Genomic DNA, 16,402 nt, shown 5'->3' with positions numbered 1-16,402 from the left:
TGCTACCACCCTGGAACAAAGCCTCGGGATTCATCCCATCCCCTAAATCCGCGTCCCATACCACAGCAAAGCCTAAGCAGGTGTCACTGGATTTGCGCGCACAGTTCTTCCTGGATCTCTTTGCCCTCATCCCTGGGCCCCCCTTACCATCGTTGTGACCCCAGCCTCTTCTTTCCTCCCCCACCCCCCACCCCCACCCCGCCAGTGTCAAAACTGAGCTTGCAAACTCTTTGACACAGGGGCCTGCCTCCTGTCCAGTGTTGTCGTCTTTGTTTTTGCCACTCTTGAAGCCACCTTTCTCTGACCTGGTGCCCCCTGCCAGATGTGTGGAATGACAACTCCCATCATTCCCTGCCAGCATGGCCATTGGCCAGATGGGTCCAACACATTTGGAGGGCACCAGGTTGTGGAAGGCTGCTTAAGGGTGCAATCCTGTGCATGTTTAGACAGAAAAAAGGCCTACAACTCTCAGCATTCCCCAGCCAGCCTTAATGGCTGGGGAATGCCGGGAGTTGTAGGGCTTTTTTTTCTGTCTAAACATGCATAGGATTGTGCCCTAGAGCATTCACTGATGGTGCTGAACAGCAGCAGCAGCAGCAGGATGGTGCCCAAGTCTCCTGCCAGCTGCAGTGAGCTGACTCTTGTTTATATCCATCCAGGACCCGAGTACACGAGCAGCTCCTAGGACATTGTTTCAGCAGGACTGGTGGCAGGGCTCCTTTGCCTCACTTGTCATTTGCGCTCTCTTTACACTTGTGCCACCGAGACATCTGCATGACAGTGGCATTTTGCAGTGCGCAAGTCACATTTGGTTTGCAGCAACAACCTACCAGCGCCCCATTCATACGTTCTTAGTGTGACATCCAAACCCAGAAACTTTGGGTTATTTGTGGGTTAAACAACCCAAACTTAAATCATGGTTTGTTCTTAGGTTAAATTTGGGTTGTTAAACCCACGAATAACCCAGTGTGTCTGGGTTCTGGCATCGTGCTAACAACCTACGAATGGGGTGTTCATAGGTTGTGTCTGCAAACCAAAAGCAGCTCATGTATGGCGTGCTTCCCCACAAATCATGGGTTAATTAACCCACAGTTTGCCACTGAATGCTGCCATTACGTGCGAACAGCCACTCTGTGAATGACAGCCTCGAGAAGTGGGCAGGGCTCCATCTCCACCTGGTTTGTGGCCTCCTGGAGGGCCGACATTGGGGATCAGCATCATGAGGTGCCCACCACAGCCCACAGCCCAGCAGTGGGCCGACTGCCAACCACTGGAGCCCCCTGCCCCCCCACTTCTCTTCTTCCTCCCCTTCGCTCTCCCTGCTGATTCATCTGCCCCTTCTAAGCAAGTGAGCAGAGACAGCAGCAGCCTCCCTTTCCCAGGACAGCTGTGCAGACTGGGCCAGAAGGAAGAGAGAAAGCCATGGGCAGCAGAAAGAGGGAGCCCGAACAGGGCATCCTGCCCAAGACCCCCATCCCCACCCAATTGCCAGGACTGGCCTGGTGGCTGTATCTAACATCTGTTTTCCCTTCCTGTTGAATCTTTAATTCACAGGGCAGATGAAGCACTAATTCCCTCTCCCAACAAGGACTGAATCCTTCTCCATTAGGCTTCTGATCGCCAGATTGGTCAGAGGTCCTGCCACTAAACAGAATTATTGCCTTGCTTTCTGCATAACATCCTTCACAAACAGCTCCCCGCCCCGCCTGCCCCCGCCAGTGTTCTCATCCCTCCCCCTTCGCACTCCATGTCCGGTCCCTCAGCCAAGTGCCGCTTATGGTCCAATTAGCATCCCCCATCCTGTATCGCTGGAAGTGAACCAGAAGCAGAGGGATGAATTAAGGAGGATGTTGATCAACCCGAGGAAGACCCTAATGACATTAAAAGGCTTCTGTGAAAACGGGTGGGGGCGTGATGAGAGGTAATGCAATCACAGGGGAAGCTGCTTTTGCCCCCAACTTGCCAGCCAGCATCTGGCCAGAGGCTCCTGCAACTGGGAGTCGGTGAACAGCAGCGGAACAAAATGAAAACCAGCTGTGTGCTGGAAGCTGCTGCCCAAAGGAAGCCAAAGCACCCCCCAACCTGGGGCTCTCCAGATGTGTTGGACTACAGCTCCTACCGTCCCCAGTCAGGAGGGCCGGGGAGGCCATGTAGTCCATCCACAGCAGTAGCCAACCATCAGGCCGGGAACCGAGAAGGACAAGTTGAGGATGGCGCTGAACAGAGGTGGGGCCCTTGGAGCTGAGAAGAAGCCCTGTGCTGGCACGCTCCCCTTCACCCTCCCCTCCCTCCATCCCTCGTCTTTGGCCTCATCTCATCACTTTGCCATTTAATCAAAACATAGTTGGCCGTCGCCCCTGTCGCCATGGCATGACTTGATCAGACTCTGCAGGCCCGATCCGGAGGGATCACTCAAACCGTAGGTCACAGTTTGCGATTTTCCTGAGAAGGAACGAGCTCTCCTGGGCGCTGCCCTCTCCACATGTGCACTGCGTTCTCCCTAGCATGCCAAAGAGCTGCTTGGGGGGCTGGGGGAAAGCAGTTTGCCTGGGAAGGAAGGCAGGAAGGGGGGGGAGGGCTAAACCTCCCCTCCCCACATACCTAGGGCAGCCACTTGTGAATCGCCCAAAAAGAGGACAACAGAAGAAACCTAATTGCATAGAATGTACATATGCTAATGGATATGTATATATGCAAATGTAGAAATAATAATTATGATTTAAATAGAAGTACAACGCATCTCCCCATCGTGGGGATGACTGCAACCAGGGGACCTGTGTGCCTACCTGCCCAGTCTACTCCCAAGGGGCTGCTGATGGGCCACTCCAAAGCCCTTGACCTCTTCCTTCTGTTGGTTCCTTATATTTAAACCAGACTTGGCTTGGGCAGCCCTTCAGACAGAGGACTCTCCTCTGCAAAGGAGGACACGTGGCCACCCAACAATTCTAGTCCTCCTCGTGACTGAGCATGTGTGAGCATGTGACTGTGTGATGGTTGGGGAGGTGACAGGGGTGCATGAATGGGGAGAAGCTTGAGTGTGCATGTGAGTGTGTGTCTTCTGTGTGGGGAACTAGTAAGATGCCCACGCTGGCTGTGCCCACGGCCGGCTCAAGCCGCAGCCTCTGATCCACTGCTGCATGCTGCCCTCCAGGGCAGAATGTTGCCCGCCCTGTTTTACACAAAGGGCAGCTTCATGGTTAGGGATGGCTCAAGACCTTTGCTGCCTGAGGCGAAGAACAAGATGGCTCCCCCTCCTACGCCAGGTAGAAAAGCTAACTGGACTGGCAGATGAATCGGTCTTCAATACTGATGATGGGCAGCGTCCTCCACTGCTCCTTTGGGCAGCAGGCTAGTTTAGGAAGCACAGAGCAGGCCTCGTGCCACACAGGTCTCTCCTCCAGCACCTTGCAGCCATCTCCCAGCACCTGCTGCCTGCGGCGACTGCTTTGCTCTGCCTAATGGTAGGGCTGGCCTGTTCACAGTCTATCCTAAGGCAAGTTCAGTGGCAGACACAGGCAGGGGGAGCTGGGTGGCTGCAGAATAGCTGCAAGTAGCAGAGGGAGGGTGTAATTTGCAAGGGAGAAGTGGCAGATGTGGAGGGGGTGCTTAACCCTTCCTCCACCCACTGCTCCTCCCCTGCCAACCCGCCCCACCTCCACACCTGCTATTTTAAGAACATAAGAACAGCCATGCTGGATCAGACCAAGGTCACAGAATCATAGAATCATAGAATAGTAGGGTTGGAAGGGGCCTATAGGGCCATCAAGTCCAACCCCCTGCTCAATGCAGGAATCCAAGTCAGAGCATCCCTGTCAGATGGCTGTCCAGCTTCATCTTGAATGCCTCGAGTATGGGAGAGCCCACCACCTTCCCAGGTCATTGGTTCCATTGTCCTATTGCTCTAAAAGTCAGGAGGTTTTTCCTGATGTTCAGCCGGAATCTGGCTTCCTGTCACTTGAGCCCATGATTCTGTGTCCTGCACTCTGGGCTGATTGAGAAGAGATCCTGGCCTTCCTCTCTGTGACAGCCTTTCAAGTACTTAAGCGCGCTATCCTATCTCCCCTCAGTCTTCTCTTCTCAAGGCTAAACATGCCCAGTTCTTTCAGTCTCTCTTCATAGGGCTTTGTTTCCAGTCCCCTGATCATCTTTGTTGCCCTCCTCTGAACCATCTAGTCCAGCATTCTGTCCACACAGTGGCCCATCAGCTGTTGACTGGGAACCCACAAGCAAGATATGAGCGTAACAGCACTCTCCCACCCATGTTCCCCAGCAACTGGTGTACGTAGGCTCACTGCCTCTAGTACTGGAGGGAGCACATAGCCATGAGAACTGGTAGCCATTGAGAGCCTTTTCCTCCAGGAATTTGTCCAACCCCCTTTTAAAGCCATCCAAATTGGTGGCCATCACTGCATCCTGTGGTAGCAAATTCCATAGTTTTATGCACTGTGTACTTCCTTATAAAATTATTTCCTTTTATCTGTCCTGAATCTCCCACCATGAATCAGCTTCATAGGATGATCTTGGTTCTAGTTTTTTGAGAGAGGGAGAAAAATGTCTCCCTGTCCGCATTCTCCACACCATGCGTAATTTTGTAGACCTCTGTCATGTCTCCCCTTACCCTCCTTTTTCCAAACTAAACAATCCCAACCTTCTCTCATAGGGGAGACGCTCCAGCCTCTTGATAATTTTAGCTGCCCTTTTCTGCCCTTTTTCCAGCTCTACAATATATTTTTTTAGGTGTGGTGACCAGAACTGTACACATAATCCAAGCGTGGTCACACCATAGATTTGTATAAAGGCAGTATGATATTGGCAGTTTTATTCTCAATTCCTTTCCTAATTATGCCAAAAATGGAGTTTGTCTTGTTTATAGCAGCTGCACACTGGGCTGACATCTTCACTGAGCTGTCCACCACAACCCCAAAATCTCTTTCCTTGTCAGTCACCGCTAGCTCAGATCCCATCAGGCTATACTTGAAGTTGAGGTCTTTTTGCCACAACATGCATCACTTTACACTTGCTTACATTGAACTGCACTTGCCACTTAGGTGCCTATTCTCCTGGTTTGGAGAGATCCTTTTGGAGCTCTTCACAATCCCTTTTTTGTTTCGTTTCAATCACCCTAAATAATTTGGTGTCGTCAGCAGTCCTGGCCACTTCACTGCTCACTCCTAATTCCAGATCATTTATGAACAGGTTGAAAGTACTGGTCCTAATTCAGATCCCTGTGGGACCCCACTATTCACTTCCCTCCATTTGGAGAATTTACCATTTATTCCTACTCTTTTCTTTCTATTCTTTAACAACATATTGAAAAGTTACTTTTCCTAGCCTATAACACGCCAAACTTAAAGAATTTTCCTGACCTATAGCATCCTGGGACCCCAGCTGAAGGGAAAGTGATGGGGGGGTATGGAATTGGAGGGGGAAAGCAGCAGGTAAGAGAAGGTTTAAGCCAGACCTGCAGAACCTCTTTCTGCCTGAGGGATTAAGCTTTTGGGGGCCGGTGGTGGGCAGGGGCAAAAGGGCAGGGCCAGGATGCCCCAAAGGCCAGGCTATGTTAGCTTAAACCTCTTCCTGCCAGAAACAAAGCCTCAGGAGAGGCATCTCAAGGGGGGGGGGGGAGAACTGCACAAAAGCCAGGGAACCAACAAATGATTGGTGATCGGTTGAAAGGGTGGGGGTCAGGGGAAAGGGGTCTCTCTGGAAAAAAAAAAGCCCATCTCTGAAGCAATTCTAGGAGGGGAGTGTGGGGGACATTGTTGGGGGAAAGAGGCTAAGAATAAAAGAGGGCCCCTTCTCCTTCTCCCACCCCCACTTCCTTCCACGTTCCCTCCTTGCTTCCCCATTTGCTATTTAGTAATATGCATTTCAAAGGCTACGGAGCACTTATTTCGTGGCTCCCTTACATGTCCATGGGGCAGCAGGAGGAGAACTTCCCAGTGGTTGCCGCCCAGGTGTCCTGCCTTAAGGACTGTACAGCTTCCAAAACCTTCCAGATACAAACTCTCCTGCTAGTTTTATATAACCCCAATTCTACTTGAAATATCAGAAGCACGCACGGCATCTCGCCAGCAGAGAAATTCTTGGGAAACTGGAGATTTAGGCTGCCTTGTGTGTGGGAAAGAAGAGAAAATGTTCAGAAGTGGAGCATTATTTAAAAACTGTTGCCAGGCATATCTAATTTGTTCATGTCTTCTAAGAAAGAAAGAAAGAAAGAAAGAAAGAAAGAAAGAAAGAAAGAAAGAAAGAAAGAAAGAAAGTTAGTTGTTTCCCATTCAATCTTCCCCGCCAAAAAAGGTTCAATAGTCAGTTTGAAAAGAAAATCCTCCCAAAGAGCCTGGTCAGGCAAAGGGACCCACAATCCATGTCTATAAATACATGTTATTGGTGAATGAACACAATATACTGGGTTTTAAGCAAGAATGGAATAGGGAACTGGATTGTCCCATTTTGCCTAATCAATGGATTTCCACTTGGGTGTCTGCGCTGTCACATCTGTAGATCTTAGGCTGTGTTTGATTCAGCAAAAATGTTTGTTTCATGTCTATTAAATGCTGCTGCCTCAGATTGTAACCCACAGGTTTGGCCTTGCATTGTCTTTTCACATCATCTCATGTCGTCCATCCATTTAACTTCATCCTTCTGCTGCTAAGTATTGATCTTATATTTATCCATTGTTTACTATGTTGTGTTAAATAAAGTTGAAGATTTGAGTTACAAAAAATAAAATAACAGTTTGTCTAATTCAACTAATTGCTGGCTTTAATATTTGCTGATGTACATGCTTTTTTAAGAGCATAGCATCACCGATGCAATGAATATGGACTTGAGCACGCTCCGGGAGAGAGCGCAGGACAGGAAGGCCTGGCGTGCTATGGTCCATGGGGTCACGAAGAGTCGGACACGACTGAATGACTGAACAACATGCTCTTTTAAATTAACTGCCTGTTTCTTGGAAATTAACAAATGATCACTGTAAATAGATTCTCTGCACCCTGTTGACAGCCAAAAGACTGGTATTACAACATTAGAAGAATAAACTCTTACCTCCTATAATGCAATGGACCGAGGACCTTACAACACTTTCAGTATTTCAACAGGTGGCATATAGACGCCACCTTCAAATGGATATTTATTTGGATACCAGTCAGCTTTTGTTGAAGCCTATTTCTAATTGCGAGTAAGTTGTATTTTCATATCTAAGCATTTCATGTGTATTCATTGCTATGGATATATACAAATCTATGTCAGTATATTTAAAAAACTGGAAAGATATTTTTTAAAAAGTCAATGCAATTTCAGAATCATCAGATGTGAAGTTCCGACTTTGGAATTCTCATCTTTGAAGGCTGTGGCTGGAGACACATGATTATTTTTTAATTTCCCCCAGGCAATTTCAAAGATGGATCACTCCTTGAAGTGTGTACAATCTTCCCACTTTTGCCTCTCAGGCAAACAGGTTCAGCAGGTTTTTTATGTTGTTTCAAAAACCTTGATAACTTGTTGGACCAGAAGTGGCAGTAGGACAAAAAAATAAATGGAAAGTGCTGTCTTTTTCAAACCACTTCCTGCTTTCGTCATGATAACTGTCTGCCTCCAGCCTGACTGCATGAACTCCGCCCTGGTCCAAACAGATGACAACCTCCATCAAGTTCAAATGTGAGCTAAACTGAATCCATTTATCTGGACGCTGCCCTGAGATCTTAATGATATAGGGCGGGATACAAATGCTTTAAATGAATAATAACTGAGGAACCAAACCATGCCAGAAGCAGCAGTGTGTGTTTTATTTTACACATGAGGCTTTGCTGAGGGGCTGCTTTGCAATGCAGATGTCAGGCCCACCTTTCCCCAGTGCTGAGGTTAGATATGCTTTGATTCCACATTAAAACAAAGCACAAAAACAGCTGGAGAAAAACCTTCTTAGTAAATCATGTTTCCACAGGTTTGATATATAGCAGCGCTGAGAAATGAGTGGGGCCCATGCTTCGCATAGCCTGGGAATCTTGTGTTGGGTATCTTGTGTTTTAAAGGACATAACCTTGGGGATCTAAGCGAGCAAGAATACAACGGAAAACACGGCATCAGAGCCGAGTCGTTAACTATGTTGATGCTTCAAGAGGAAAACAGGGGCCAGATGCCAAGGAAAAAGGCTCCTGTAAAACCTCTGCCTAGATTAAGGAGGGATTTCCAGTGGAGAGGTTTGTCAGTTTAGTGTTGCCAATTCTTCCAACCACCCAGTGTAGTTTTAACTCTAACAGATACTATTTTCATACAGTAGCAGCAGTCATATTTTGTTCACCTGCCCATTTCTGGCTGCTTTTAGAAGCCGGGGTGCAGAACCTTAGGCCTGGGGGCCAAATCAGGTCCTCCAGAGTTCCCCAGATGGCCCCACTCCCTTCCCTGTTTGCCCCAGCCACCAATTGTTTGGTGGTTTCCCGTCTTTTGTGCCGCCCCCCCCCCCTTCTAAAAGGTTGAAATGCTGCTCCTTGGGCTTCCTGACGGTCGGGCAGGGAGACGGCAAGCTAAAATACGCCCCCTAGAGGTTGTGTACTGGAAAAGCAGGAGCTCTGCGTAGGGCTCTTGGGGTAGAGCTCTGATCTCAATTCTGCAATGAAACCAAAAGTAGATACAGTGATTAAGAGCCTCATGTAGAAAAGCTCCAAGGGCAAAATCCTATGCATATTTAGATAGAAAAAGTCCTACAACTGCTAGCATTCCCCAGACAGCATATCTAAACATGCATAGGATTGTGCCCTAAATATATATGTGCCACCTTAAAAGAACACCATTAAAGCTGGACAGGTGAAGATGGTGAACAGGAACAAGACTGAGAGCACATCCAGAAGTTGATTTGCTAGTTTGTATGCATAGCAGACCCCTTCATAGATCACTGCCTTGCTGTGGCAAAGGGGCTTGCGTAACTCAGTGAAGCCATAAGCTATGCTGTGCAGGGCCACCCAAGACGGACAGGTCATGACAGAGAGTTCTGACAAAATGTGGTCCACTGGAGAAGGAAATGGCAACCCACTCCAGTATTCTTGCCAAGAAAACCCCATGGAACGTATCACAAGGCTAAAAGAGATGACGCCGGAAGATGAGCCCCTCAGGTCGGAAGGTGTCCAATATACTACTGGGGAAGAGCAGAGGGAATTTCCAAGTAGCGCCAGAAAGAGTGAAGTGGCTGGGCCAAAGCTGAAAGGACACTCAGGTGGTCTTGGTGAAAATCCGATGCTGTAAAGAACAATATTGTTTAGGAACCTGGAATGTCAGATCAACGAATCAAGGTAAGCTGGAGGTGGTCAAACATGAGATGGCAAGATTGAACCTCGACATCTTGGGAATCAGTGAACTAAAATGGACAGGCATGGGCAAATTTAATTCAGGTGACCATCATATCTACTACTGTGGGCAAGAATCCCATAGAAGAAATGGAGTAGCACTCATAGTCAACAAAAGGGTGGGAAAAGCAGTACTGGGGTACAATCTTAAAAACGACAGAATGATCTCAGTACGAATCCAAGGCAAACCATTCAACATCACAGTAATTCAAGTCTATGCCCCAACCACTGAGGCCGAAGAAGCTGAGGTTGATCGGTTCTATGAAGACCTACAACACCTTCTAGAACTAACACCAAAAATGATGTCCTCTTCATCATCGGGGATTGGAATGCTAAAGTAGGAAGTCAAGAAATCACCGGGATAACGGGCAGGCATAGCCTTGGTGTACAAAGTGAAGCAGGACAAAGGCTAATAGAGTTTTGCCAAGAGAACACGCTGATCATAGCAAACACTCTTTTCCAACAGCACAAGAGGCGACTCTACACATGGACATCACCAGATGATCAATATCGAAATCAGATTGATTATGTACATTATAGCCAAAGATGGAGAAGCTCCATACAGTCAGTAAAAACAAGACCTGGAGCTGACTGTGGCTCAGATCATGAGCTTCTTGTTGCAAAATTTCAGCTTAAATTGAAGAACATAGGGAAAACCACTAAACCATTCAGGTATGACCTAAATCATATCCCTTCTGAATATACAGTGGAGGTGAGGAATAGATTTAAGGGATTACACCTGATAGACAGAGAGCCTGAGGAACTATGGACGGAGGTCCATAACATTGTTCAGGAGGCAGCAACTCAATCCATCCCAAAGAAAAAGAAATGCAAGAAAGCAAAGTGGCTGTCTGAGGAGGCTTTACAAGTAGCTGAGGAAAGAAGGGAAGGGAAAAGCAAGGGAGAAAGGGGAAGATATATCCAACTGAATGCAGAGTTCCATAATATAGAAAGGAGAGAGAAGAAGGCCTTCTTAAATGAACAATGCAAAGAAATCGAGGAAAAAAATAGAATGGGAAAGACTAGAGATCTCTTCAAGAAAATTGGAGATCTCAAGGGAACGTTTTGTGCAAAGACGGGCAAGATAAAGGACAAAGAAGGCAGGGCCCTAACGGAAGCAGATGAGATTAAGAAGAGGTGGAAAGAAAACACAAAAGAACTATACAGGAAAGATCTGAATGTCCCTGATAGCCGTGATAGTGCGGTCACGGAACTTGAGCCGGACATCCTAGAGAGTGAAGTCAAGTGGGCCTTACGAAGCATTACTAACAACAAAGCTAGCAGAGATGACAGTATTCCAGCTGAGCTATTTCAAATCCTAAAAGATGATGCTCTTAAAGTGCTGCATTCAATATGCCAACAAATTTGGAACACTCAACAGTGGCCGCAAGACTGGAAAAGGTCAGTTTACATTCCAATTCCAAAGAAGGGCAATGCCAAAGAGTGTTCAAACTACCGCACAATTGCGCTCATTTCACATGCCAGCAAGGTGATGCTCAAAATCCGACAAGCTAGGCTTCAGCAGCATGTGAACCAAGAACTACCAGAAGTACAACCAGGGTTTCGAAGAGGCACAGGAAGTAGAGATCAAATCACCAACATTCGCTGGATCATGGAGAAAGCAAGAGAATTCCAGAAAAATGTATATTTCTGCTTCATTGACTACGCTAAAGCCTTTGATTGTGTGGATCACAACAAACTGTGGCAAATTCTTAAAGAGATGGGAGTACCAGACCACCTTACCTGTCTCCTGAGAAACCTGTACGACGGTCAAGAAGCAACAGTAAGAACTGGACATGGAACAACCGATTGGTTCAAAATTGGGAAAGGAGTACGACAAGGCTGCATATTGTCGCCCCGCTTATTTAACTTATATGCAGAGTACATCATGAGAAACGCCGGGTTGCATGAATCATAGGTCGGAATTAAGATTGCTGGGAGAATTATCAACAACCTCAGATACGCAGACGATACCACCCTAATGGCAGAAAGCGAAGAGGATCTAAAGAGCCTCTTGTTGGGGGTGAAAGTGGAGAGTGCAAAAGCTGGTTTGAAACTCAACATTTAAAAAATGAAGATCATGGCATGTGGCCCCATCACTTCCTGGCATATAGAAGGGGAAGAAATGGAAGCAGTGACAGATTTTACTTCCTTGGGCTCCAAGATCACCGCAGACGGTGACTGTAGCCATGAAATTAAAAGATGCTTGCTCCTTGGGAGGAAAGCTATGGCACACCTAGATGGCATAGTAAGAAGCAGAGACATCACCTTGCTGAGAAAGGTCCGTCTAATCAAAGCTATGGTTTTCCCAGTAGTAATGTATGGCTGTGAGAGCTGGACTATAAGGAAGGCTGAGCGCCGAAGAATTGATATGTTCGAACTGTGGTGCTGGAGAAGACTCTTGCGAGTCCCCTGGACTGCAAGGAGGTCAAATCAGTCAATCCTAAAGGAAATCAACCCTGACTGCTTATTGGAAGGACAGATACTGAAGCTGAAGCTCAAATATTTTGGCCTCCTAATGAGAAGAGAAAAGTCCCTGGAAGAGACCCTGATGCTGGGAAAGATTGAAGGCAAAAGGAGAAGGGGACGGCAGAGGATGAGATGGCTAGATAGCATCACCAATGCAATGAATATGAACTTGAGCACACTCTGGGAGAGAGCGGAGGACAGGAAGGCCTGGCGTGCTATGGTCCATGGGGTCACGAAGAGTCGGACACAACTTAACAACTGAACACCAACAACAATGCATAGCATAAGGCAAGTGGGAAGCTGGCTCTTGCCATAGGGGAACTAGCCACCAGGAGTCCTCTTAAAATCCCTTTGCCCCTTAGTTTGACTAACATTAAAGAGAAGGAATATTGTAGCACAAAACACACCAGCCAGCGGGTTGGTTCTTGCGCTTTTTAACAACTTGTTGCTGTGCCTTTTTCCAAATAGAAGACTAAAGAAGAGTTAAGTTAATGTTAACCAACCAGATTTTATTTAATAATTACAAAAAGAATCCAACTTCATTTTAGGCATGATGGAGCATCATTCTGCTCTTGGCGTCATTCTGCTCTTGGCGTCACCCATTAAGAAACCACTTTGGTTAGGTGATATCAACAGCTGCCAAGGGACAAGAAACATATGTTGGAAGTGGTGGGAATATTGGAACCTCATCTGCAAGTTTCTGGAATGGGGCAGTGATACAGTTAGTTCATGGGAATTTTGACCACAGCTAGCCTCAGGATCTCTATGGCCTACAGTGTGGTTTCCTGTGCCCCCCCCTCTCTGTGACCTCCACCAACGCTGGGAGCACATGTTTGCCCTTGCTCCTGCCTGCTTAACAGAACACAAAATAGATCGAACAAGCTCCTTTTGAAATTCTGTGCTGTACCTGCATTGTATCTGCAAGAATATTTGTGAATAAACTGTTTTCTTTCTTTTGCTGAAGAAGAGTGTGGTCTCCTTTTATTATGCTAAGATTGCCTGTGTGCATGTGGGACTGGTAAATGCTCATTTTGTTTTGCCTTTTGTTTTTACTCTGCGAATTGCCTTGCTAACAGGACGCACCATTACTAAATAACCCTGAGAGGAAGAAAGTACAAAAGGGATTCCAGCAAGCTGTAAGCATAAACAAGGAACCAGCTGAGCCTGCCCAGCGCATGCGTGCTGTGCAGCGATGGGTGGGGCAGAGGGTTCCAAGCCCGACTTTGGAATGGCACAGCTGCTGTGTCTTGAGCAGAAACTCAGCAGGTGAAATGTTATGTCTGAGCAGGCATTTGAACCCTGGCTTAGCACAGGAATAATCCTACTGGATAAGACCAAGGTCCCTCCGGGTATTGGTAATGTGGTCTCCCCAGTCCAAGCCCAGCACTCTAACCAGTAAACTGCACTGGTTTCCCATACAGACATATCGGTGTGGGGGAAGGGGAGCAGTTCCTCTTTCAGCCCAAGGTCCAACTTTTGGAGATGCTTTTGGGGACCTCATTCCAATTATGGGCGGCTCTAAAGGCAAAGCACCAAAACTGAAAAGGGCAAGGCCAAATATACTAAAAGGGCCAGCCTATTTTAGATGAAAGCCCTTCCTGCCAGTAACTAAGCCTTAGGAGGGGCATTTCAGGCTTTGAGAACGGGGGGAAAGCTGCAAAAACCAGGAAACCACCAAATGATTGGTGGTTGGTGGAACGGGCCAGGGGTAGAGCCATCTGGGGAGTCCTGGAGGAGTGGATTGGGACCCCAGGAGGGCTGGTTTTGGCCTGAGATTCTGCACCCCTGGTGTAAGGAATAACATGCATCCTGCATGCAGGCAGTCTCCAGTGAAAGTCATGTGCACGTACATTTTTGCTGCAAGCACATTGGATGTTGAATCTGGCTACTGGCTATGCGCAGATGCTGAAACTGGCGGTGGCTCCCCAGCACATGCACACATCTACAGCCAGCAAAGTGCCCACTTGGGTGATTGTCAAAGGCGGCGATCCACACACTCACTGCACACTCCTTAATATACGGAAGTGCATTCTTATATGGCAGCTTTCCCCAACTTGGCGCTCTCCAGGTGTTGAACTACAACTCCCAGCATCCCTGGCTGGAGATGCTGGGAGTTGGAGTCCAGCACATCTGGGGAGCACCAGGTTGGGGAAGGCTGCCATATAAGAGTGCTGTCCACAGCCCTTGGGGCGTGACTCAAATTGCACCTTGTGCTCTCAGTCAATGAAATACAAGATTCATCCCTCTGGGCTCTGGTGCTGCCAGAGGCACGTTGAAGCAGGGCACAGGGTGGCGGGGGAGGTTTCAGTTTGACTGATGGAGGCTCACCGTAGTGAAGCTTGAAAACATCTCCTCTATATCGAGGTGTTTATCTTGGCCACTGGCTGCTCCCATCTCTGGTCATTGCAGTTTGTTTGGGCTGCACATTGTTGCCCTTGGGGATAGATTTGTGCGCTCCCTCTAAGCCACCACTGAGCCCCTTCCATCAGCAGCAAAGGAGAATGTAGTCAGGATTGGCTGCAGTGGATCAAAGGTGCAAGGCACCAAGCGGCGTTCCCACACAATGTGGAATTTATCTTAAGTCCTGACATTTGTACTCCCTTATTGTGAGTGATTCCCCCAACCCTTGGTTGGACTTCCCCTTTCCATGCGTGGTGAGAAGTTCAAGGCAACATTTTAGAGGAAAGAACATTGGAGATGGATGGTGCCTTTCCAGCTGTTTCTTTACAAATGTCCAAGTAGAACAGGTATTATGGGGAGGTGGCGGGGTGGCATGGAGCAAATACAGGCAGGCAGGAAGTACTCCCCAAAGCAGTCCTTTTCTACAGAAATCTGCATGCATTTTTTAAATGTCCTTTTCAAGTCACCCTCACCCCTGCACTCCAGGCCTTGCGAATGATCTTCCAACTGGCTCTGTTACTTTGCTTATCCATTAATTGGCAGCCATTGTTGGTGAACAGACCATGCCAAAGCTAAAAGAGGAGATAGGGATAGCAGGACCGACTGGGTAGGAGAACCAGGACAGTAGGAGAGCCTAAGAAGATGTCTGCTGAATCAGACCTATGGCCTGTCCAGCCCAGCATCCTCTTTCCCACAGTGGCCAGCCACATACATGCGTCTTGGGAAGCCCACAAGCAGGACATGAGGGCGACAGCAGCCTCCCCCAGCAACGGGGGGACACAGGCTCACTGCCTCTGATACTGGAGGTAGCACAGAGCAGTCAGGACTGGTAGCCATTGATCGCTGCCTCCTCCAGGAATTGGTCTAATCTCCTTTTAAAGCTGCCCAAATTGGTGGCCATTGCCACATCTCATAGTTTAACTTGTAAACTGCCCAGGGAGCTTCCGCTGCGGGGCAGTATAGAAATATAATAAATAACAACTACGCACTGTGTAAAGAAGCACTTCAGTTTGTCCCGAGTCTCCTGCTATTCAGTTCCAGTCAATGAACCCAGGTTCTAGTATTATGACAGTGGGAGAAAAACCTTGCCTGATCCACTTCCTACACACCGTGCATAATTTTGCATACCTCTGTCATGTCTCCATGTACTTGCCCTTTTTTTCCAAGCTAAATGTTTTAACCTTTCATAGGGGAAATGCTCCAGCCCCTGACCAGGTGTGATGACCAGGCCTGTACACAGTGTCCGCAGTGTATCAGACCATAGATTTATATAAAGGCAATACAATATTGGCAGTTTTGTTTTCAGTTCCTTTTCTAATGATCCCCAACATGGAATTTCTTTTTTTTTTCAGAACAGCTGCATGCTGGGTCGGGGTTTTCATCGAGGTGTCCAGCATGATTCCAAGATCCTTTTCCTGTCCAGTCATCACCAGTTCAGTCCCATATTCAACTAGGATCGCCTTACATTCACTTATATCAAACCACACTTGCCATTTTGATGCCCATTCCCCTAGTTTGGAGAGAACCCTTTGCAGCTCCTTGCCGTCTTTTTGTTTTAACCAACCTGAATATTTTGATGTCGTCAGCAAACGTGGCCACCTCACTGCTCACCCCTAAGTCCAGATCATTTGTGGACAAGTTAAACAGCACCAGTACAAATACAGATCTTTGTGGGGTGGGGACCCTTCTGTTTACCTTCTTCCATTGAGAGAACTGTCAGTCCATTCCTACTCCTGGCTTCCTGTTCTTTAACCAGTTACTGATCCATAAGAAGGCCTCTTCCCTTACCCCACGACTGCCAAGTTTGCTCAGGAGCTGTTCGTGAGGGACACTGCAAAAGTAATATGGCCTGGATCCCAAGCCAACTTAAGGAAGTTCGTGGAAGGGAAGTTTCCCGTCCCCCTGCAGCCCTGCACAAACCATCACACATTGTCTAGGAGAGTTCCTCATCGCCCTGGAAGGTCTTCCAGGGGTGCTGGAGGAAGGAGGGGATGGGAAACTTTCTTTCCATGAACTTTCTTATGTTAACCCACCTTGGGATCCAAGCCAATGAAACCAGCGGTTCTAAGACAAAAATGGTAATATTAACTGTACTGTTTTTATACGTTATTATCTCCTGCCAGGAGTTCTTAAAAACTCATTCAGTCAATCAAGATGATGTATTACATATCCGTATGTAATCATCCTCC

General features: G+C 47.5%; 1 protein-coding gene across 4 annotated transcripts in view; it reads right to left on the bottom strand.

Annotated features, from left to right (window-relative positions):
* Positions 1 to 12,299: 12,299 nt before the first annotated feature.
* The window catches only part of TXNDC16 (thioredoxin domain containing 16), a 54,581-nt gene continuing 50,478 nt past the window's right edge, over positions 12,300 to 16,402 (bottom strand). For 2 of the 4 annotated variants that reach the window (XM_084834777.1, XM_084834768.1), the window contains one exon: positions 12,300 to 12,449. In XM_084834777.1, coding sequence (XP_084690903.1) covers positions 12,433 to 12,449 — 17 coding nt within the window. In that variant the 3' untranslated portion in view covers positions 12,300 to 12,432. Of the gene's footprint in view, positions 12,514 to 16,402 lie in introns of all 4 variants that reach the window. The other 2 variants (XM_084834785.1, XM_084834793.1) reach the window with 1 other exon arrangement.

Source organism: Heloderma suspectum, chromosome 1 (assembly GCF_057233095.1).
Source record: "Heloderma suspectum isolate Gila_16-S chromosome 1, 16-S_ref, whole genome shotgun sequence".
In the NCBI taxonomy this organism is placed as follows: Eukaryota; Metazoa; Chordata; class Lepidosauria; order Squamata; family Helodermatidae; genus Heloderma; species Heloderma suspectum.
The sequence above is the reverse complement of the archived record's forward strand: the minus strand, read 5'-3'. Positions and strand labels throughout refer to the sequence as shown.